General features: G+C 41.6%; 1 protein-coding gene across 1 annotated transcript in view; it reads left to right on the forward strand.

Moving 5' to 3' along the window:
• Positions 1 to 11,180: 11,180 nt before the first annotated feature.
• The window catches only part of CRYL1 (crystallin lambda 1), a 75,085-nt gene continuing 63,933 nt past the window's right edge, over positions 11,181 to 22,332 (forward strand). The window contains exons 1-2 of the mRNA XM_054973568.1: positions 11,181 to 11,274; positions 19,645 to 19,752. Coding sequence (XP_054829543.1) covers positions 11,234 to 11,274; positions 19,645 to 19,752 — 149 coding nt within the window. The 5' untranslated portion in view covers positions 11,181 to 11,233. The remainder of the gene's footprint in view (positions 11,275 to 19,644; positions 19,753 to 22,332) is intronic.

Genomic DNA, 22,332 nt, shown 5'->3' on the forward strand with positions numbered 1-22,332 from the left:
GGTGGTCATGAAGGGTGATTTCAGTGCTTACCCCCTCATTATGTACTTGGTACCATCACAGAATACTTCTGAAAACAGGCCAGGATATTTTTTTAAAAATCCAGCTAGTTTTCAATTCATTGATTGATTTTAACCCTGCTAAGTAATTTGTCTTGAGGTTTGATACTGATGTTTTTAGGTGCTGCTGCTGCTTTCTGTTTAGGTTTTTGTTGGTTAGGTTTTATGGTTATCACTAGTTCTTTAATTATTATTATTTTTGTTTGTTTCATAAGTTGTCATACTGTTGTGAACCATGTCTGGCACACTTGGCTGGGAGTGGTATATACATGTATAAAAACACATATATAAAGTCTTTCGAGGGCTTTTGCCCTTTAAATCACACTCCTTGTTTCACGTGATTTCTGCTTCTTGGATTAATTGGCTGCCAGGTATTATTAACTCACACTCCTGAAATCTGCCCTTAACTAGTCAGTTCAAATTTATTTAGGGGGATTATTTCGGCCTCAGTAGGTATAGAGCCTGATCATAGCCAGAGATGTGAGCTGTTGGCAGGAGCCAAGAAGCTCTTGGCCCATGGCTCTTAGCCTAGGCTCACACCCTTGAGTGATCCAGTGTATTTTTGTTTGTTTAAGTTGTTGTTGGGTCCCACCAGGGAAGAAATTATGGGATTCAATTACCTAAATACATAAATATGTACATTTTTATATAAAATTCTTGGTTGCAACTGCCCCCACCCCCAGCAACTAACAAGCAAAGAAATGTATTTTAGTCACTGGGATAAGATGGTTTTTAGAAAAAGTGACTGAGATCTTCATTATGAAAAAGCACACGCATGATCTATGCTCTGCTGACTAACACTTTTTTTAGATCAGTTCCATGGATATTTTTTGTGTAAAGTCCACTTAATTTGTTAGTTTATGAGACAGGCCATGATACCAAACCTCAAAAGATAATATGTACATAGGTTGTTGGGGGTTTTCCGGGCTGTCTTGCCGTGGTCTTGGCATTGTAGTTCCTGACGTTTCGCCAGCAGCTGTGGCTGGCATCTTCAGAGGTGTAGCACCAAAAGACAGAGATCTCTCAGTGTCACAGTGTGGAAAAGATGTAGGTCATTTGTATCTACTCAGGAGGGGTGGGGTTGAGCTGAGTCATTCTGTAAGAGTTTCCCAGGGTGTGGAATGCTAATGGCGGGAGGCTTCACTGTATCCTGAGGCGGTTCTTTTGCATATGGATTGGTGCTTGATGTGCTAATCTTCTCTGCAGGGCTATTGTCGGGTGTGGTGTGTTTTGTTGGCCTGGTGTTTTTCAGAACTGGAGCCCATGCTCTGTTCATTCTTAAGGTTTCTTCTTTCCTGTTGAAGTTTTGCTTATGCTTGTGAATTTCAATGGCTTCCCTGTGCAGTCTGACAAAGTAGTTGGAAGTGTTGTCCAGTATTTTGGTGTCCTGGAATAAGATACTGTGCCCTGTTTGAGTTAGGCTATGTTCAGCCACTGCTGATTTTTCAGGCTGTCCAAGTCTGCAGTGTCTTTCATGTTCTTTTATTCTTGTCTGGATGCTACGCTTTGTGGTCCCGATGTAAACTTGTCCACAGCTGCAGGGTATACGGTATACTCCTGCAGAGGTGAGGGGATCTCTGCTGTCTTTTGCTGATCGTAGCATCTGTTGTATTTTTCGGGTGGGTCTGAATACTGCTTGAAGGTTATGCTTTTTCATAAGCTTTCCCATCTGATCAGTAATTCCTTTGATATATGGCAAAAACACTTCCCAGAGGATGTAACAGCCTTATTCCATCATTGTCTGACAACCAGTTACTTCCAATGGGACAACGAATTCTATGAACAGATGGATGGGGTGGCCATGGGGAGCCCACTCAGCCCAGTTATAACAAACTTCTACATGGAACATTTTGAAAAAACAGCTCTAGAATCAGCACCCCACAAACCCAGTGTATGGTTCCGGTTTGTGGATGATACATTCATCATTTGGAGCCATGGGGAGGAAGAATTGATGGAGTTTTTGAATCATCTCAACAACATCCACCTGAACATACAATTCACAATGGAGAAAGAAAGTGAGGGAAAACTCTCATTCCTGGATACCTTGGTCATCCGCAAAGCAAACTTTCAGTTAGGTCACAAGGTCTACAGGAAACCAACTCACACTGATCGGTACTTACACAAAAACTCCAATCACCACCCCCGACAGAAAAGAGGCATAATGAAAACATTAGTGGATCGTGCAAGACGGATATGTGAGCCGCGCTTTCTCAATGAGGAAATTAATCATCTAAACCACGCACTTCAGGCAAATGGCTACTCCAGAAATGAAATCCGAAGAGCAATCAAACCCAGGATGAATCAAACAACCAAAGAAAAACAGTCTCCCACAGGAAAAGTGTTTTTGCCATATATCAAAGGAATTACTGATCAGATGGGAAAGCTTATGAAAAAGCATAACCTTCAAGCAGTATTCAGACCCACCCGAAAAATACAACAGAACCATCGTTCTCCGGCCGTGAAAGCCTTCGACAATACATCAATATGTACATAGTAGAAATAGACCATTATAGTTAATGCATTTACTGGGTTTTGTTAGGGCTTTTACAGGGATCATATCATTCTGTTGCTGATCTGCACTGGCTGCCCATTTCTCTGGGCAAAATTCAAACTGTTGGTTCTTACTTTCAAATCCCTAAAAGTCTTGGGGCCAGGGTACCTGAAAGACCGCCACCTCCCATACTGTCCAGTTAGGGCTGCCAGATGGCCCTCCCAAAATACTGGATGGGGGACCCTGGAACTGAGTACCTCCAAGCACGCCTTCCACACCACCACCCTGTCCCCCATTTGGAGCTCAGGGGACCTGGCAACGCAAGCCGGCTGGCAGCTTCCCAGGCAGTGAGGAGGCCAGGTGGGCTGGCCAGCTGCTTCCCAGGCACACAGTCTGTCCAGTATTTTAATCCTGTTTCCCCCAGAAAGTTGGAGGGGAAAAAGGACTGTCTGGGGGAAAACTGGACACCTGGCAACCCTCTGTCCAGTTTGCCAGTTAAGATCTGCATAAGCCCTGTTCTCCGTGCCCTCGCCTTCAGAAGTGAGATGAGTAGCAACAGGGCTTTTTCAGTGGTGGCACCTTCCCTTCAGAATGCTCTTTCCTGTGAGGCTTGCCTGGTTCCTATGCTACTCTGTTTTAGGCACTAGGCCAAAACATTTCTGTTTATCCTGGCTTTTAATGAAGGTTGAATGTTTAACACCATTTTTATAGCGTGCTTTTAGCTTGAAAACTTTATTTTAAGATAAGCGATTTATGTTTTCATGCTCTGACTGGGTTCTTAATGATAGGTTTTAATCAACAGCTTTTAATGTTTGAGCTTCTTGTTATGTTTTATGTATCTCAGGCAGGTTCCCAGGAGAGGCAGCATAAAAATGCTCTAAATAAGTACTACGGTACAATTGTCCTAGAGTGTTTAGTTTAGTTAGTTTAGTTTATTCGGTGTTTAACCTGCCCTCCCCACAAGCGGGCTCAGGATGGGGTACAACAATAATAAAATACAATTAAATAGTAAATTTTACAATAAAATTCAGCAATTAAAATCATATATACGCAAAAACCTCAGACATTCCTGCCCCCAGCATACAAAGAGGAGGGAGACAGACAGACGAGATGTAATCGAATACTGGAGACCAGTGGGAGGCTCGATGATGGTCCTGATGCTGGCATCAACCGTATGCCTAGTGGAACATCTCCATCTTGCAGGCCCGCCAAAATGATACAAGATCTCGGCGGACCCGGGTGTCTTCAGACAGAGAGTTCCACCAGGTTGCTGACTGATGAAGTTTGGAGCTAGGCGATCAGTCTAAGCCCTGAACCCAAGTGGTTCCAAGAATTTTTGCATCCCTCTCCCAATGCCATATGAGAATGTTTGAGAGGAATAAATATGTCATGCTCTCCTATTACCTCTCTGGGCCTTAAGGAGGCCAATTTCTCTGCCACTTCTGTTTTCTGTGGTTTTAGAATCATAGTTTACAAGCTAGAGCCAAACTTTCACAGCAAATTACAGTTTATTGAAGACTTCCTGGTTTGCGATGCTGGCAGTGCATTAAGTACGAGGGGGGTTGGCTGACTTTGGCTTCTCCTCATCACAAATAGACTGATGAAGTTTGCTTGTAGCATCTGCCTGCAGCCCAAGAAGTGTGTAATAAATGAGATATGAATGGCACTTTATGGACTAGATATGTGATCACTAAGTAACACAGTAACACATTCAATTAATCTAATGGTTAACAGAGGTGAACTGTGGCGTCATTTTTTCTGCTGTTAAAGTTTTAGTGATATAAACTTTTTTTAAAAAGTTGGTTCTGCACTCTGTGACTCAAAAAATGTCACATTCTGTTTCCCCCCCCCCCCTTGTTCTTGCCCCATGCCGATCCTCTTACTGGATTCTAGGTCCTCTCACATTTAAAATTGCATCCCCTATTAGCCATTGCCAATAGAAGCATTTGAGACTTTGTGTGTAGAGTACATATTTCCAACCTTTCTAATAGCCGAGGAAGGACTTTTTTCTTTTGAATTAAAACTGAAAAGGATACTTTACTCTTAAGCCTGAAAACTTTTTTGGACTATTACTCTCTGTAATGATTTCAAGTAAATGTGTGCATGTATCTTTAAATGCTTGGTTTGAGCTAGGTGAAGAGTGGGGTGAAGGAGAGGGATGAGTGAGTGATATGATTGGTTGATGACTGAGAGTGTGGGCGGAGTGAATGCAGTTTAGACTGAGAGTGGAGAGAAAAGTTTCAGTCAGAAGAAAGCAGGCTAGCTGTGTGCTGCCTGAGTATGTTGAAGTATTTATGAGAGAAATATAACCTGTGTGGAACCTGAACTGAGCATGTTTGTGAAAGGACACTCAGTCAGGGAAAGAGAGGTCAGCTGTGTGCTGCCTGAGCAGGTTTAATATTTCTGTGAATAAGAGTTAGAGAAAGAGAGGCTAGCTGTGTGCTGCCTGAGGAGTTTAAAGCATTTCTGTGAGAGAAATATTGAGTCTAGAGAAAGCAGGCAAGCTGTGTGCTGCCTGAGTAATTTTAAGCACATCTGTGAGAAATACTGAGTCAGAGAAAGAGGCTAACTGTGTGTGAAGCCTTAGAAGAGATCTGTGTGAATGAGTTTAAATGAAGTAACTTTAAGAACCAAGAACTACTTTTATGAAACCGATACGCTTCTTGAAAAATAAAAGTTTATTTTGTTATATTCCAGAGTAGCTGTCATTGCTATATCCCATTCCTATCCTCAGGGCCACATAAAACCACGAAGGGGCCTGACGTTTAGGCATGTTACAAAAAGGAAAACTTAAATAAAATATCTTGGAATATAATATTCCTGGTGGCAGCAAACTACCCAGAGGGTGTTAAGGGAAAGATTAAAGGCAAAATCGACCCTAGAGAAAGTAAGGGTCGTAACACCCTCCCTCAGAGGAATTCATCCCCTGTGGCCTTGTATGTTATTGTGATTATTATTATTCATGTTATTTATAGTTTGCCTTTCTTCTTGAGACTCCCAGCAGATTACACAATGTAAATCAATATGATCAGTGGTTGGGACATTCAGTAAACAATGAAATGGGGTATGGCTTGCAGAAATTTGAATACTGTGAAAATCTGAAACAAAAGTTAAACAATGCTAAAACAAAATATAATCCATTAGACACATGGCATATTAAATGGTGCAGAAACTTCTCCATAAGTACACATTGCTATGGTCCACAGTCCCTGCCTCTTTACCAAAGCATCTCTCTGAACCATTTCCTTGTAGTGCAGCCCTCCTACCTGTATAGGAAAAGCCTTCCTGAATCTTTTAGAGTAACAGAATGATAGAGATTGAAGGGATTTTGAAGGTCATGCAGTCCAAACCCCTGCTTATTGTATGAATATATAACTTTAATAGATGGCCACACAACCTCTGGTTCAAGACCAGCAGTGAAGGGGAACCCATCACTTTCAGATGTGCCGAACAGCTGTTACTGTTTGGAAGTTTGTCCTAATATGTAGCTGAAATCTACTTCTTTGTAATTTCCATCCATTAATTCTAGTTCTGCCCTCTGGAGCAAGAGAAGACACTATGTTCCCTCTTCTGCATTATATTTCTCCAGATATTTGGAAACAGAAATACTCCCTTAGTCTTCTCTTTTCCAGAATAAACGTGCCCAGCTTTTCTACTTTTCTTCATAGGTTTCCAGACTCCACACTGCCTTGATCACTCTTTTCTAAACATGCTGTAGTTTGTCAACATTCTTCTTAAAATGTGGTGCGCAGATAGGGTTCCCAGGTTCCTGCTGGTGGCAGGGCACTCCCCATGCCCAGCGCCTGTTTCTTGCCACCACTTCTACAGTTGCCAGGAGAAAAATAATGTGAAAAAAAAAAAGCTGTCAGCTTGACATCACTTCCAGGGAAAACCCAGAAGTGACATCCATCCGCTCCAGGAACTGCTAGAAACTCTATGGTTTTGCCACAAAGTTTCTGATGATTTGTAGAGGAGTGTGATGTCACTTCCAGGTCTCCCTGTAAGTGAGATCACATCAATGCCCAACAGTGCCCTCCATGTCCCTGCCCACCCAGTCTCCTACCAATTGTGCTGCGCCTGGCAATCCTATGCCCAGAATAGTGTTCCAGATGTGATCTGGAGTAAACCCATTACTTTCTGTGATCTGAACACACAATGCTGCCCAAGACTGCATTTTTAAAAACAGCTATATTTCAGGGCTAGTTCATGCTCAGTTTGTGATCCACAAACAGTACAATTCTTTGTAGGGTTAGTTCAATTTAAGACCATTGATACTAGAGTAACTCTGCATAGGATTGCAGTGTCAGATACTTAGATCCTTTTCATATGTACTGCTACCAAGTCAGATCTCTCCCATCCTATACTTGTGCATGTGACTTTTTTTTTTAAAAAATGCTTTTCCCAAGTGTGTTCTTGATTGACACTAGAGAAACCCACACAGTGAATCAAAGATGCAAGCCCATAATAATAATCATGCAGAGATGTAATGGGAAGCTTCTCTGAGAACAGATAAATGTTAGTTACCTTAATTGGGAATGATGGAATGTTCCAATCTTATCAGATGTACAAACGGGGCAGAATATCCCATCCCCAGATTTTAAAATGCAGGACCAATGCAATGGGTAGCCATCTCTTTGGGCGAGTATTGTGGAGTGGGCTCATAGACACCTCTCAATGTTTAATTACAATTATTTCTAATATCATGCTAGTAATTACCTTGCAACACACAACTGGGAGTTATTGGCATATAATAATAGAACGTGGTAACCCCTCCCCCCAACCCTGAGGAAAACAAAGGAAAATATTTGCAGTTCTCAATAAAACTTATTGAGTCCGCTAGGAAAATACATTAACTGCTGTTCAGTTTAATGGAAAACATGTCTGCTATGAAAAAAATGCTGAAATGTTGCAGGAGCCATATGGCAGTGATTCATAAAAGGTTGTTGCTGGGTGCCTATCTCTGGCCTATCAGGGTAAACATTGACTGATTAGGAGCAAATTATACCTGTAGGTGTCACTTTCTCCTTTATTTGTCTCATCAGGGGAAACAAGGAATCTATTGCATGTCTCCCCAAGCTAATCTTTTTTTTCTAAGTAATTAGGATAGGAACACTGTGTTAGTATAGGACAAACAGTCCCAAACATAGGGTATAACCCTAAAAAGGCTTTCCTGGGTGTAAGTTCTGCTGAAATTAAAGTTGTCAGGCTCCAGGTGTGGCCTGGAGATCTCTCCCTAGAGAAAACAGCTGCTTTGGAGGGTTGATTCTGCCATTACACTAGGGTTTCCAGGTTCCTATACCCTCCCGGTGGGAGAGGGGACCCATTACTTATCAGGAGCGTGTTCTCCACATGCACACAAAGTGTGTGCATGCTCCTGGTGCTAACATGATGACATCAATTCTGGAAGTCACATCCACTGGGAGCATGCATACCGTACATGTACCCAGGGTGCCAGCCAGTGGTGGGTGATTTACAGGTAGCCCAAAACCTCCCGCCAGTCACCAGTGACCAGCAGGCAAGCAGGTAAACCACAAGAAGATTGCCTGACACCAGCGGGCACCTGGGATCCCTACTTATACCTTGCTAAGGTCCCTCCCCTCCTCAAATCCCACCCTCCATAAGCTCCACCCCAAATCTCCAGGAACTTCCCAACCCAGAGTTTGCAACCCTAGGCTGAATAAATTGGGACTTGCTTCTGAACAGACTTGTTTAGGAGTGCTCCATAATGTTCCATATTTTCCAGTCCACCTGCAGCAAGAATCCTTATTCACCCACATGATCAATTTAAAAGTCTGAGCTGAATGTTTGGAAGTTGCACCTCCAAGTTCATCAAAATACATTAATTCTTTCCTTTGCAGTCATTTTGAAACATTTCACCACACAGTAACGGGTTATGGATGAAAAAGGCTGGGAACGTGCAAGAACTCAAGGGGGGGGCACCTCATTCCCCCCTCATGCTATTTTCTGTCTCCTCTTGGCAGCTCCCCCCCATATCTTTCCTTGCCTCCTTCTCTCCCACTCTCCAACCTTCACTGCCCTGCTAGTCTTTAGTCTTATTTAATTCATTTGTACCCTGCCTTTCTTCCAAATGGGAATCCAAATCAGCTTTACTCAGAGTATGTGCCACTGAGCCAACCTAAGTAGGATTCTGTGCCTTCTGAAACTTTTGAAATTATAATGTATTTTATAATTACATATTGGTATACAGAATAAAACACCTTAAATATTAACAAAAAAATTATTCCAGCATAAGCTTTCATGAGTCACAGCAGTGCATCTGATAAAGCAAGCACTAATGAAAGATTTTGACTGAATATTTTTTAAAGGTGCCAATGAACTCTCCATGGAGGTCATAAACCATGCTTTGGAAATCTTGTACCTTGATTGCTAATAGTGCTGACGCCTATTACTGTTGCAGCGGTGAAAATTAATATTTAAGGAATGGCGTTGTCTTGAGTGACGCCATAAGAGTCATTTATTATTACTAATGTCCTACCTCTCTTCTGGGAGTATTGTGGCACACAGAGGGTTCCCAGCCACTGCCCATATCCATGGCTTCTTACCTTCAGCACAGTTCATAGAATCATAGTGTTGGAAGGTACCTCTAGGGTCATCTAGTCGAACCCCCTGCACAATGCAGGAAATTCACAAATACCTCCTCCCCACCCACACACCCAGTGACCCTTACTCCGTGTCCAGAAGATGGCAAAACACTGTCAGAATCCCTAGCCAAACTGGTCTGGGGAAAATTGCCACCTGACCCCAAGATGGTGATTGGCATTATCCTGGTCATGTAAGAAGGGGCTATGAGAACTAAGCACTGATGTAGCCCTTCCTGCCCTCCCTCTCATGATCTGCCTAGGTTCACAGAATCAGCATTGCTGTCAGATGGCCATCTAGCCTCTGCTTAAAAACCTCCAAAGAAGGAGATCCCACCACCTCCCGAGGAAACCTGTTCCACTGAGGGACTGCTCTGTCTCTCAGGAAGTTCTTCCTAATGTTTAGCAGAAAATTCTTTTGATTTAATTTCAACCCATTGGTTCTGATACGACCTTCTGGGGCAGCGGAAAACAACTCCGCACCATCCTCTATATGACAGTCCTTCAAGTACTTGAAGATGGTTATCATAGCACCTCTCAGTTGTCTCCTCTGCAAGCTAAACAGACCAAGCCCTCCCCTGGACACGTTCCAGCTTGTCTATATCCTTCTGAAATTGTGGTGTCACAATTTCAGACTACAGCCAAAGATTAGAGCTGTCTAGTTAGTGCTCTCCAAGGTTACAGGTGTGTGTGTCTTTCTCTACCTGAAATACTGTAGCTAGAGAAATGGTACCTTTTAGATCAAAGTATGTCCTCTACTATAATAATGCGGCCCTCACCCATGCTCAGCAGTTTACTTGGCTAACTGTTCTGTGGAAGTGATGTGATTTTTACAATGGCATATCTTATCTGAATGGTGGTAGGAAACAATGATACAAATGTTCCTATTATCAGCTCCCAGGCAAACTGGAAGGCAAAATTTGGCACATATGATTTGTCCATAATTAGTAATAGAAAGAAGAAAGAAAACTCTGGACAGTTTGAAAGCAACAAATTATCTTCAAGTCCTCTCTGCTCTCAGGCTAATGTTCTTTGATAGATTTTTCAAAGCACTTATCATTGGAGCAGTGAATACAAATTTGGAGTAAACATTAAACTTTACAAAACCTAGATGTAAGATACTAACAGAACAGTACAGTGCTAACAGACTTACACCTAAGTCCACTGAAGTCAATGGATTTAGAAGAGTGTAATTCTGTTTACTATGTCAATATGGGAATTGTCTGATTTTTAAAGAATTTTGGCCAACATTTGAAAGGTATATGCAGTTTCATTAAATACAGATCTGGGAGTTAATACGGTGATCCAATTTATTCTCCAAGACCAGACAGGCTGGGGGTGGAGAGTTTGCAAAAATGTTTAGTTATTACAGACAACTGGGAAACTTCCTTCCAAAATTTTCATTCCAAAAAAAGGAAGGTCCCAGGGACACTGCTGAGGACAACAGCAAAAGCGTTTTATTTCTGATCCTGGAGAAAATATAACATCCTGACACTCGCCCCCGCATCAGACCGCAGTGCAGTGGAAAGAGTAGAAGAAGGACAATCTGGCAGACATTAAAGGTTTTGGACCTCTACAACAGTGGAAGGCATATGAACAAAGGGAATGGTGTGGAGGGAGGAGAGTTGGGGGCGGGCGAGTTGTGGATAGAAATAATACATCAGGGGCTTGATGCCCCCATAAAAACGTTTCTAGGATCTCTTCCCCCCCCCCCAGTGTAGGCATCTTTCCCTCCTCCTCCCACGATCTCTTCACAATGAAACAGGAAGAAGGAAATTCATTTCTTTTTCACACTTCTACTGAAGAACGATTAAAAACAGTTTGTCGCGCCCGCCCGTTTCTGTTTTTTTTTTTTTTTTATAAAGATCGCGTAACCCAGGCTCGGAGACGCACGCTGGAGCAAGTCGCTGAGGGCACGCGGAGAGCCAATAGAAATCCTTTTGCTAGGAGCCAATGGGAGTGGTTGTGACATCCCCTGAGGTTGGAGGTGGGGAGAAAGCGTTGCTGTTAAGGAGGAGGTGGCCTAACTTGCCCAGAAGGTTCTTGTTCCTGTGCTGTTGGTGTTGCACTTGCCTAGTCTAGCAAGATGACTGCTATACGAGAGGGACGGGTTGTGATTGTTGGCAGGTAAATCCCTTAGCACATTAGAGTAACTCTTGCGTCCAGTGCCTGGAAAGAGGAGATTAAGAAGTAATGTAGCAAGAAGTAATATAGCAATAGGAAGTAATATGGCAAGGAGCTCTGCTGGTGGTGAATTTGGTAGGGATGGATTCTGCCCTAACTCCAGTATATGTCTATTGATGTCTATGGGCTAATAAAAACTATTGGCACAACACTACATTAGCACTTGATGCTGCTGGTGTTAAAAGAACGACTTCTCTGTGTATAAATTAACTCACCCCAGACCACAGTGGAACAAACAACAAAAAAATTAGACTTTCTAATAAAGTGATGGTGCAGGGGAGAAAACAACCAGCTACACCTAACGTTTTCGTTGTTTTAAAACTAAGGTTGCATATTCCTGTAGTTTCTTTAGGCAGTTACAAACAAGTTAAATGTCATTCTTTGTAGCAACTTGTTGGAAACAAGAATGTCTTCATATTGTTATCTGATATATAAAATTGAGATCTGCTTGAATGTATGTGTCGGTCTTAAATATGTAGATGTGTAGTGAACAACTACAGCTACTCATTTTTTAGAAAGTAAGCAATCCATTGTTTCTGAAGTCAATGCTTCAGTATATCCCACTGCACTGGGGTAAAAGTGTTTAGAAATGTATCTTTTGTAGAAGGGCCTAAATTGCTCTCCTGTTATCTTTATATTGTTGGTTATTTATCTCTCTCCGTGAGTCAACCTAATTCTTCAAACAGATAGGCACAAGCTCTTTCTCCACAATGGCTACCAATATTGTACTGCTTAAAGGTGTGACCTGTGTTTGGAGCATGTGCATTGAGTGTCACGTGACTTTGGCCAGAATAAGAACTAGAGGATGCCCTCAGTTACGCATCGTTCACCAAAGGTATGCAGAGGGCACATTCTTGCCTTGCCTAAATGGACGGGCCAACTGGCAAAAGAGTTAATGCAGCATAAATAGGAACATTTCAGTTAGCACAGAGCAAAGGCCAGTTCTTCCTGTGCCAGTGGTATGGCAGCACTGTGGGGTTGTGATTAGAAATATGGGGCTGCAGACTACTGGAAGAGGCATCTTTTGAATCTTAAGCTGATGAAAATGATATTCTGAATATTAAATGTGTGTAAGAATAAAACAGTAAGGAATGGTGGTCTGTGTGCTATTATTAGAATCTAGAATGGCCTCTGTTCAATTGATAATTTGTAGTATATTGTTAAACTGTTAAGAGAATGATAATAAAACAACTGTGTTAAGCAGAATTGTGCTTTTTACAAAAATAAGACAAAATGCCAAAGTAGAATTGATTAATACCTTTCAACTAAAGAACTTATATGAAATGCTTCAACTTCTGATAAGCTTATGGTGGTAAAACTTCCTGTTTGTTCTTCTGAAGGAAACTATAATACAAAATGCCAACAAAGCCTTTTCTAAACCTCCATATAGCATAAGAACTTTCTGTGGCTATTGAACTGAATTATAAACTGTATTTAACAGACTACAGAGTCAAATTATTTGTCTGTTTTGCACTTACATGGTTCATGATGGTTGGTGTTGCAATTCTATCTATTTGGGCATTTTGCACAGTAGTGTGATGATAGAGCCCCGTGGCACAGAGTGGTAAGCCACAGTACTGCAGTCCAAGCTCTGCTCACGACCTGAGTTCGATCCCAGCAGAAGCCAGGTTCAGGTAGCCGGCTCAAGGTTGACTCAGCCTTCCATCCTTCCGAGGTCGGTAAAATGAGTACCCAGTTTCATGGGGGTAAAGTGTAGATGACTGGGGAAGGCAATGGCAAACCACCCCGTAAAAAGTCTTCCAAGAAAACGTCATGGTGCAACATCCCCCCATGGGTCAGTAATGACTAGGTGCTTGCACAGGGGACTACCTTTACCTTTACCTGATGATCTTAATGGATTTAGTAGACTGCACAGGATTGCTATATTAGACTGCTTTAACATAACAGTCTTTTTGCTTTTAGGATCCACATTTCATTACTATAGATTTTCCAGTTTACTTAGCTACATGTGTAGCGCACTTCTAAATTTTTGCTCCTAGTATCTCAGTAAGGAACCTCGTGGTGCAGAGTGGTAAACTGCAGTACTGCAGTTGAAGCTCTGCTTATGACCTGAGTTCGATCCTGGCAGAAGCCAGGTTCAGGTAGCCGGCTCAAGCTTGACTCAGCCTTCCATCCTTCCGAGGTCAGTAAAATGAGTACCCAGTTTCCTGGGGGTAAACTGTAGATGACTGGGAAAGACAATGGCAAACCGCCCCATAAAAAGTCTGCCAAGAAAACGTCATGATGTGACATCCCCCTATGGGTCAGTAATGACTCAGTGCTTGCACAGGGGACTACCTTTACCTTTATCTAGTATCTCAGTAGCTGCCTTCTGTTTTCCTGACAGCCTTGCACACCGTTTGGCTTTCTTTATCATGGCTCCTGCATGTGATGTTGGTCACATGGCTTTACTTCACTTTAGGCAATCTGTACATTGGAATATACTGAGAACTATTGGTGCCTGGCAAGGCTAATTGCATCACATTTCAATTATAAAAAGAAAGAAATGTTTCCCTTACATGATCATTTCGATTAAACACATGGTGGAAATTTAAGCCAATGCTTGAATCCAAAGAACTGGACAATAGCTTCTATGCATCCCAGAATAATCTGGAATTATGTTACTCAAACATAAGTTCCTCATTCTGTAGGGCAAACATGTTTTGAAACTGATGAGAGTTGAATAAGCAGTTTGTATTTCAGCGTAGAAATCTGCCCGTTCGAAGGAAGAAGTCAGATGTTCCACTGAACAAGCGACAAGGCCTTAGCATGCTTAAAGTACTCCTTTGGATCTTGCCTTAGACTGTTTGTTTAATTGCAACTTGTCAAAGTTTGAACTCAGGCTTGTAAATAACTTCTTTTCTATGATGAAGTAAATCTCCTTCAGGTGACCACGGAAATGAGATTTTGTAAAATTCAGTGAATTATGTTTCTTCAAAGTTTTTTTTTAAGCTTTAGATTTGCCACAAATGAACTTGTGATTGTATAGGAATTTAGGTTTTTGTCAAAGAAATACAAGAAATGTGCTTAACATTTCCATCGATAATAATGGAACTTAAATTTGATTTTGGCAGGAATGTGCCCACATCTATATCTTATGTAGTCGTGTTTGCCTTTTCAATACATTCTGTTTCAAACCAAGAACATACAAATATATGCAGCTTTTAAAAACATGATGCATTGCATTATTGATTTGCTTCATTTGATAGTCTGCTGAATGAAATGTACTTAATATATTGTATATGTACTTAAATTCTCCACTGTAAACCAAGAAGAATTAAAAATTTGCGGGGATACTGTTTCACTTACAATACATCTTGCATTTAATCTCAGCACAGGTATTTGCACAGACTCTCTAGCTACAAAGCAGAATAATGGAGGAGTGTTCTGATGCCTGATCATCAGGTTCTTTCATAAGAGATAACAAATGTGCCCTTCAATAACCTTCATAATGACAGTGAAAGTGAAACTAATTAGTATTTGAACCAAATGCTTGCTTTCCTATCCTCAGCCATATTTGGCATGAGCTTTTCTCCTAAGCCTGTATTTACACAAGAGCTCCACTTACTTCACATGTGACCAAACATTAGATTTATACAAAACCAGAATGCCTTTCAGCTGTCTCTGTTATGTGGCTCGTGGCTTGTTATGCATAAGTGTAGTTCAGTTTTTAAAAATTTGCATTTCGCTCAGTATCTGCATCTTTTATTTGTATCGCTCTCTTGCCAGGAGCTGAATTGTGCTGCACTTTGGCAACAGCAGGCAGATTGAGAGCTATCCAGGTTGCCCCAGGACCTTAATACCTGATCTGTGGATTTGATCTTTGGTTTTGTATCTTAAAGCCGAAAATCATAGTCACAGTTGTACTATGCCATAAGTATAAGATCTGGCTATATTTCTGATTTAATACCAAGTCTTGTTCTGAAATGGAGTGCCTTTTTTTTTTTGCTGAGGGAAGAGCCACTCTGCACTAAATCTAGACAGTAAATATTAATGCGGTCTTGCCACACTGTACTAATATCCTTTGTTTCTGTTTTTTTATCTCTAATAGGCTGTCTAGCATGTCTTCTTCTGTAGATACTCTCCTAAGCATGGATGAGTTAATCTTCCTTTTTTAAACTGAACGTAAATTCAATATTAAAATATTTTTGTCTGAAATATATATGGTATAAACCATGTGCAAGAAACGATAAAATAAAAGTGTCTAACACATGCAAGGGCATTCAGTAATAATTTGCAAGAGGAAAAGGAAAAATCATTACACAGTGACAGAGATTATATACAAGCTGTTGAATCAGTTAAAGAAGCAGGGGGAGGGGGTTGGCACCTCATACATTACAGTTTATCAAGTCAGGGCAAAAAAGATTGATCCAGAAGCTCAAATTAGATCAAAAACTTCATGGGCTAGGAGAAACTCACCAGCACCGCACTGCTTTGGAGTGCATGCAATCGAGCTGTTCTTTGAGACAAGGTCAAAGTTATGAGAGTACAAAGTTGACATGCCTACACCACCCATCCCCCAGCTTAGGTGTTTGGTTGCAAGTTGTAATTCTTCAACCGCATTTTGCTTTAAAACAGAACACAAAACTACCTTCTTTCCCATCCATGGCAATCAATCATTAAAGTGACTAACAGTGCAATCCTGAGTAGAATTTCTTCAGTATAAGCCTATTGAAATCAGTGGGCATAGATTTGGGTAAATCTGTTTAGAATTGCACTGTCAGTTATCCAAGCCAGCCCTTGCTTATGGTCTAATGCTCTGATTTACAGTGCATTTATATGACTTCATCTCCCACCCTTGCATATTAACTTGCCTCATTCTGATGGAAGATCATGAGTTTATGGGTCCCTATTACTGAAGTGTCTGCCTGGTTCACGAAGCAATAGTACAAATGCTTTGGAAAAGTAAGCTACATTACATCTATAGGAAGAGAGACTGACTAAAGAATCATTAGTCTGATTTGAGGAAAAATGAAATAATTCTCTGACTTCAAATGTGGTGATTACTTTATTGATTACTGGCCGGAAATTCTTTATAAAGAGCACTGAGCGCATATTCTCTCGATGCTTGTGATGATGTTTGTATGACAATGTGTGAGATGGGACATATTGCGCAACTTGAATGTGCACTACACGTTTGGTGTAGTGGTTAAGAACGGCAGGACTGTAATCTGGAGAACTGGGTTTAATTCCCCACTCCTCCACTTGGAAACCAGCTGGGTGACCTTGGGTCAGTCACAGCTCTTTTAGAGCTCTCTCAGCCCCATTCACCTCACAGGGAGATTGTTGTGGGGATAATAACACATTTCGTAAACCACTCTGAGTGGATGTTAAGTTGTCCTGAAGGGTGGTATATAAATCCAATGTCATTATTATTATATTATTATTTTGAGAGGGATGGATTGCAGGGAAAAACAGAATGTGGCATTGTGTTAAATGGGCAAAGGGCCTGCCCCTTTCTGTCAATCACCAATTCCCTGTATTCCTCTTTGGTGTGTGTACAAACTGGGTAAATGCCAATCAGGGCCCATGGATGGTGGAAGGAGCCAGGTTGGAAGTGAAAGAGAAAACTCTGTTAACTGTCAGCTCTGAAGGTCTGAGCCTTCAGAGAAAAACTGGAGAGATCCTGTCTCAGAGCCCAGTTTGAGAGTAGACAGGCTGAAACAGTGAATATGTTTACAGATAGAGTTTGTGCCTCCAGAGGAGTAGGCAGGAAGAAATCATTCCTCAGGAGACTGTATGTCTCAAAGCGTGGCTTTTGGGATAAAGCAAGCTAATTCCAATGAACATTTAAAAGAGGAGAGTCTCAGAGTCTTGTTTTCATGGGTAGCAGGCTAAGCTATTTCCAGAAGGAGCTCACACTTACATTGTGAGATTCCAAAGGCTGAGGAAAGGCCAAAGATTCACCTCAGGAATCAGAGCTTGGCTGTTAACTGCTTCCTGTGTTTCTGCCTCATTAACTGAAACATTATAACTTCGTGAGCCCAGCAAATACTGTGTGTTTTACTTATATATAGTTTCAAGCCTCTTTACTGAATAACCTTATTCCACCCAAGAGAATTAATAAAAGTAATCCCCCCCTTTGTTAACCTCAATCTTTATCTGGGGATATTGCTTTCAGAAGTGAAATACTAGAGAGAAGAAAGGGGGCATGGCCATCATAATTTCTTCATGACTTCTGGTTGTTGCCCTGCTGCCATCATAACTATCCTTCAGCACACTATACAATCCTAGATTGTGTCTAAACTAAGGTATTTAGGATTAAGCAAGAAATTCACAGTTGATAAACTGTATGCAGATGCTCTTCAACGTCATTTGCATAATCTTCTTTGAACATCAAATCCGAGTTCTCAGAACATAATTATTTTTAAATTTAATGTTTTGTTTATTTAAAACATTTGTATGCTGTGTTTCTACCAAATGGGGTTCCCAAGGCAGTGAACGTTAATACATTAAAATATTTATTTAAAAAAATTGTTTTAAAATAACTGTAATGATTTCAAGTAAATGTGTGCATGTATCTTTAAATGCTTGGTGTGAGATAGGTGAAGAGTGGGGGTGAAAGAGAGGGATATGATTGGTTGATGACTGAGAGTGGGCGGAGTGAATGCAGTTTGAGACTGAGAGTGAAGAGAGACGGTTGGGAGTCAGAAGAAAGCAGGCTAGCTGTGTGCTGCCTGAATATGTTGAAGTATTTATGAGAGAAATATGACCTGTGTGGAACCTGAACTGAGCATGTTTGTGAAAGGACACTCAGTCAGGGAAAGAGAGGCCAGATGTGTGCTGCCTGAGGAGTTTTAAACATTTCTGTGAGAGAAATATTGAGTTGAAGAAAGAGGCTAACTGTGTGTGAAGCCTTAGAAGAGATCAGCGTGAATGAGGTTATAGGAAGTAACTTTAAGAACCGAGAACTACATTTATGAAACCAATACGCTTCTTGACTAAATAAAAGTTTATTTTGTTTTGTTATATCCCAGTGTAGCTGTCATTGCTATATCCCAATCCTATCCTCAGGGCCACATAGAACCACGAAGGAGCCTGACGCTTAAACACGTTACCAAAGGGAAAATTTAAATAAAATATTTTGGAATAATAGATTCCTGGTGGATTCAAACTACCCAGAGGGTGTAAGGGGAAGATTAAAGGCAAAATCTACCCCAAAGAAAGTAAAGATCGTAACAATAACATTTAAATAATATTTAAAAATTCAATAAAAACCCACAACATCAAGAACAGAGAGGAGGGCCTATAGCAGTTATTGGAGGTATGCCAAACAGAACAAAAATCTTCACTTGCCGGCAGAAGACAGCAATTGAGGGGAACACACAAATCTTCCTGAGGAGGGAATTTCAGAGTTACGGTGCTATGACTGAGAAGGCCTTTCTCAGGTTGCCACCTGTCTAGCTTCAGAGGATGGGGACACTTGAAGCAGGATCTTCAGAGATGAGCAAAGTGAGCAGGTCAGTTCATATGGAAGAACAGTCCTTAGGTATGCTGGTCCCAAAATGTATAGGGCTTTTAAACCTTGAATTGAGCACAGAAGCAAAATTAATATTATATATTAATTGTTATAGTTGCAACAAGCTATATACCAATGATGCAGTAGTATAGAACACATATCAGACTTATTTGTAGTCCATCTATATGAAATTAGAAATACTAACATTCCAGTAATAACTAAAACACTCCAAGCTCAAAAGTAAGACCTACTTTGCATGTATAGTGTTCCTGGTTCAGTCTCAGTATCACCCATTAATAAAGATTTCAGGTAGCAGGACAAGGTAAAGATACATTAGATCCTATAAAACCACTGCTAGTCAAGAATACAAGACTGAACAAAACCAGTGGCGTGGCTCTCTCTAAACTCTTAAATTAAGCTTGGTATACACTTATATGCTCTTATGTTCTGTTGTGTGTGTCATGTTGTACATCATGTCCTGTTTGAGAAGTGCATAGAAGAACCTGCAGCCTCACTGTATGTACGAAATTTCTGACCAGCTGTGTTACCAGTTGTTCATTGGGCGTGCAACATAATGTATCCACAAAGACTTTCTTCATTGTCCCCTAGCACAAATCTGTGCTTAATAGTCTTGGATGCTCCAGAAGCTTCTGAGCACCAGCCTGTTTGCTTTAATCAGCTTTAATTGTCTGCCCGTTTGTTCATTGCCCTTTCAAAACTTCCCTCGCTTATGAATTTTGAGGGTTTCCACCCCTCTCTTACAGTACCAGGAAACAAGATGGATAAATATTCTAGCCAAAAAGATGGATGAATATGGTAACATTCTTTTCTTTTTTATATATTTTTCTCTTTAGTGGACTCATTGGACGCAGCTGGGCCATGGTATTTGCTTCTGGTGGTTACCAAGTAAAACTTTATGATATTGTGCAAGAACAAGTAACAACAGCCCTGGAAAATATTAGGTGAGTCATAGGACTTACTTTAACTCAGGTTGATCAATATTAATGTATTTAGAGCTACTGCTGTAGCATAGTGGTTAAATGGGTGGACTCTTGAGTCAGGACTCTGCTGGTTCAGTTCCCACTCCTGCCATGAGCTCAGCAAGTGGCCTTGGGTAAGCCACTCCTCCCAGCCCCAGCTCCCCAACTGTATTGTGGAGATAGTAATAACACTGACTTTGTTCACTGCACCGAGTGGGCACTAATCAGTCTAGAAGGGCAGTATATAATCACACTGTTGGTGTTGGTGGTAGTGCTTGATTATTGATTTTGATTTCTAATCCCAAATAGGGAGAAATCATAAATAAAGAAACATTGTGGATTTTAGAATGGATTTTAATAATAATAATAAATATAATAATATCCGATTTATATAACACCCTTCAGGACAACTTAATGCCCACTCAGAGCGGTTTACAAAGTATGTTATTATTATCCCCACAACAAAACATGCTGTGAGGTGGGTGGAGCTGAGAGAGCTCCTAGAAGCTGTGACTGACCCAAGGTCACCCAACTGGCTTTAAGTGGGGAATCAAACCCGGTTCTCCAGATTAGAGTCCCGTGCTCTTAACTACTACACCAAACTGGCTCTCTGATGAATCTGTGAAGGTTTTTTAAAAAGCTAGGGTTATTTCTTTATGGGTTCTTTGCCCCGAGTTCAATGGTGTTGGGAAGTGTGTTTTTTCCTGTTTCCTTACAGTGATGTGGTTCATTCATGCACCTTCACAAAATTCTATGAGTTGCTCTCCTGCTTCATTTTGTGATCCTAGTCCTTTCTCATAAAAAAAATGCCAATTGGGTTGCTCTATGAAGGTTGCAATGCTATATAAATTTAGTAAAAGGTATAAAAAGAGACAATCCGTACGTGAAGCCAATAACTTCCTGAGAGCATTGAGTCAGAGCAGAAGAGAGAGAAAAGCAGGTTCCCACGTTTCCAAAGTAGGGAAAGAAACCCAATCATACAGTTACCTATATCCAGTCACATTTTTCCTCCTCCTCCATAGGTTTTAAAATAGAGTACAGGAGTGTTCTACATTCTGTTGCCCTTGCTCCAGAAACCTATACCACCAACAGGCAAGGTCCAGCAAACAGTCCATTATTTAGTTAGCCAGCTGGTCTGGCATCGGATATTAGCTATCTTGTTATTTCATGAAATGAAGGCTTCAGTTTCCTCCCCTAGGTTCATTAGAGCTTGAGTGAGGAATAACATCCCATGGAGACTGCTCAAGCAAATTGGGGTTGCCTAAAAAGCTCCAAAGGACCCTTGTACGAGAGGCTGGGTGATGACAAACCCAAAAGAGGAACCACTCATTGTGGTCCCAGTGAATGGTGTCCTAACCTCCATAAGAAGCATCGCAACAATCCATGTTTGTATGCTTAAGTGCAGGTGGTTGCAGGCAGGAAAAGAGCCCATTCTACTCAGCAAGAGAAATAAAACTGCGGTATGTTTGTATGTGCAGGGCGTTAATTTCTTTTCCTACTCAAACAAATCCCAAATAACCTTGTTCCACTGTCTCTGAAGCAAACGCATATTCATGCAACGGAGACCTTGGAAACAAGTGCTTTTTGCTTAAAGTAAGATAGACGCTTAATGAAAACATGAAGCTAGATAAGACAAAAAGCAGAGCGGAGCTTAGACACACACAAACAGGGAAGAGAAAGCCACACAAACAGAAATAGAAAGGAACACATGCCAGGACAAAGCCAAAATAAGGCAGGACAACTTAGTTCTCCCTCTGAGGCAGGAGGACATCTTGGGTGTTTCCTTTTGCCCAATCAGGGAGGCAGGAAGTTGAATTTTCTTTTTTCTTCCTCTTCCTGTTGGTGCCTGGAACACCCTGCTTTCCAGTTCTTTCCTGCCTCCAGGGAGAGCAGTCGCTTAGACAGATCCTCTGTCTACCTTCTCTTATTTGATCTATATTCCTTCTCTGACTCTTTTCCTTTCCTCCCTTATATCTCTCAGTCTCTCTCCTTATTATCTTACCCTCTGTCTGTCAAGTCTCTTGCTCCCTCTGATCTCACTTGAAAGTCATCCACAATGGACCCCAGAGATTCAGAGGAGAGCTTTATGGATGCCGAAGAAGAAGCTTCAGCAGCAGCGATCCCGACCGACGAGACAGCTGGTCTACCCGGTACCGTCCTGCCCCTCGGGCTGGAACGGTTTCCCGGCACCTTTCCGGCCGGCGAGCCGTGTAAATCCTCCAAGAAGCATCGGAGACCAGCGCTGGAGCCGGGAACCGCTTCGCGCCATTCTGCAGAGTCCGAAATTGGCGCCAAAAGAGATGCCGCAGAAAGAGCGGGAAAAGCCGACGAAGCTCGAGTCTTTTCCCGCGCGGCCCCGAAAGACGTGCTTGCCAACCTCCCGCCGGGAGAAACGGCTAAAAAATTTTCCGGACGGAATTCCACTGCTCCAGAGGCCGAGGTCAACGAAGAAGACCAAGGTATTGTGCCCAGCGAGGTGGAGCAGTTCCTGCAAGGCAGCATTCGCTCCTTCTTAAGGCAGGCTGTTCGGGAGGATGTTGGGAAGATCTGTCACCCTCCCTC

Source organism: Eublepharis macularius, chromosome 3 (genome assembly GCF_028583425.1).
Source record: "Eublepharis macularius isolate TG4126 chromosome 3, MPM_Emac_v1.0, whole genome shotgun sequence".
Classification (NCBI taxonomy): Eukaryota; Metazoa; Chordata; class Lepidosauria; order Squamata; family Eublepharidae; genus Eublepharis; species Eublepharis macularius.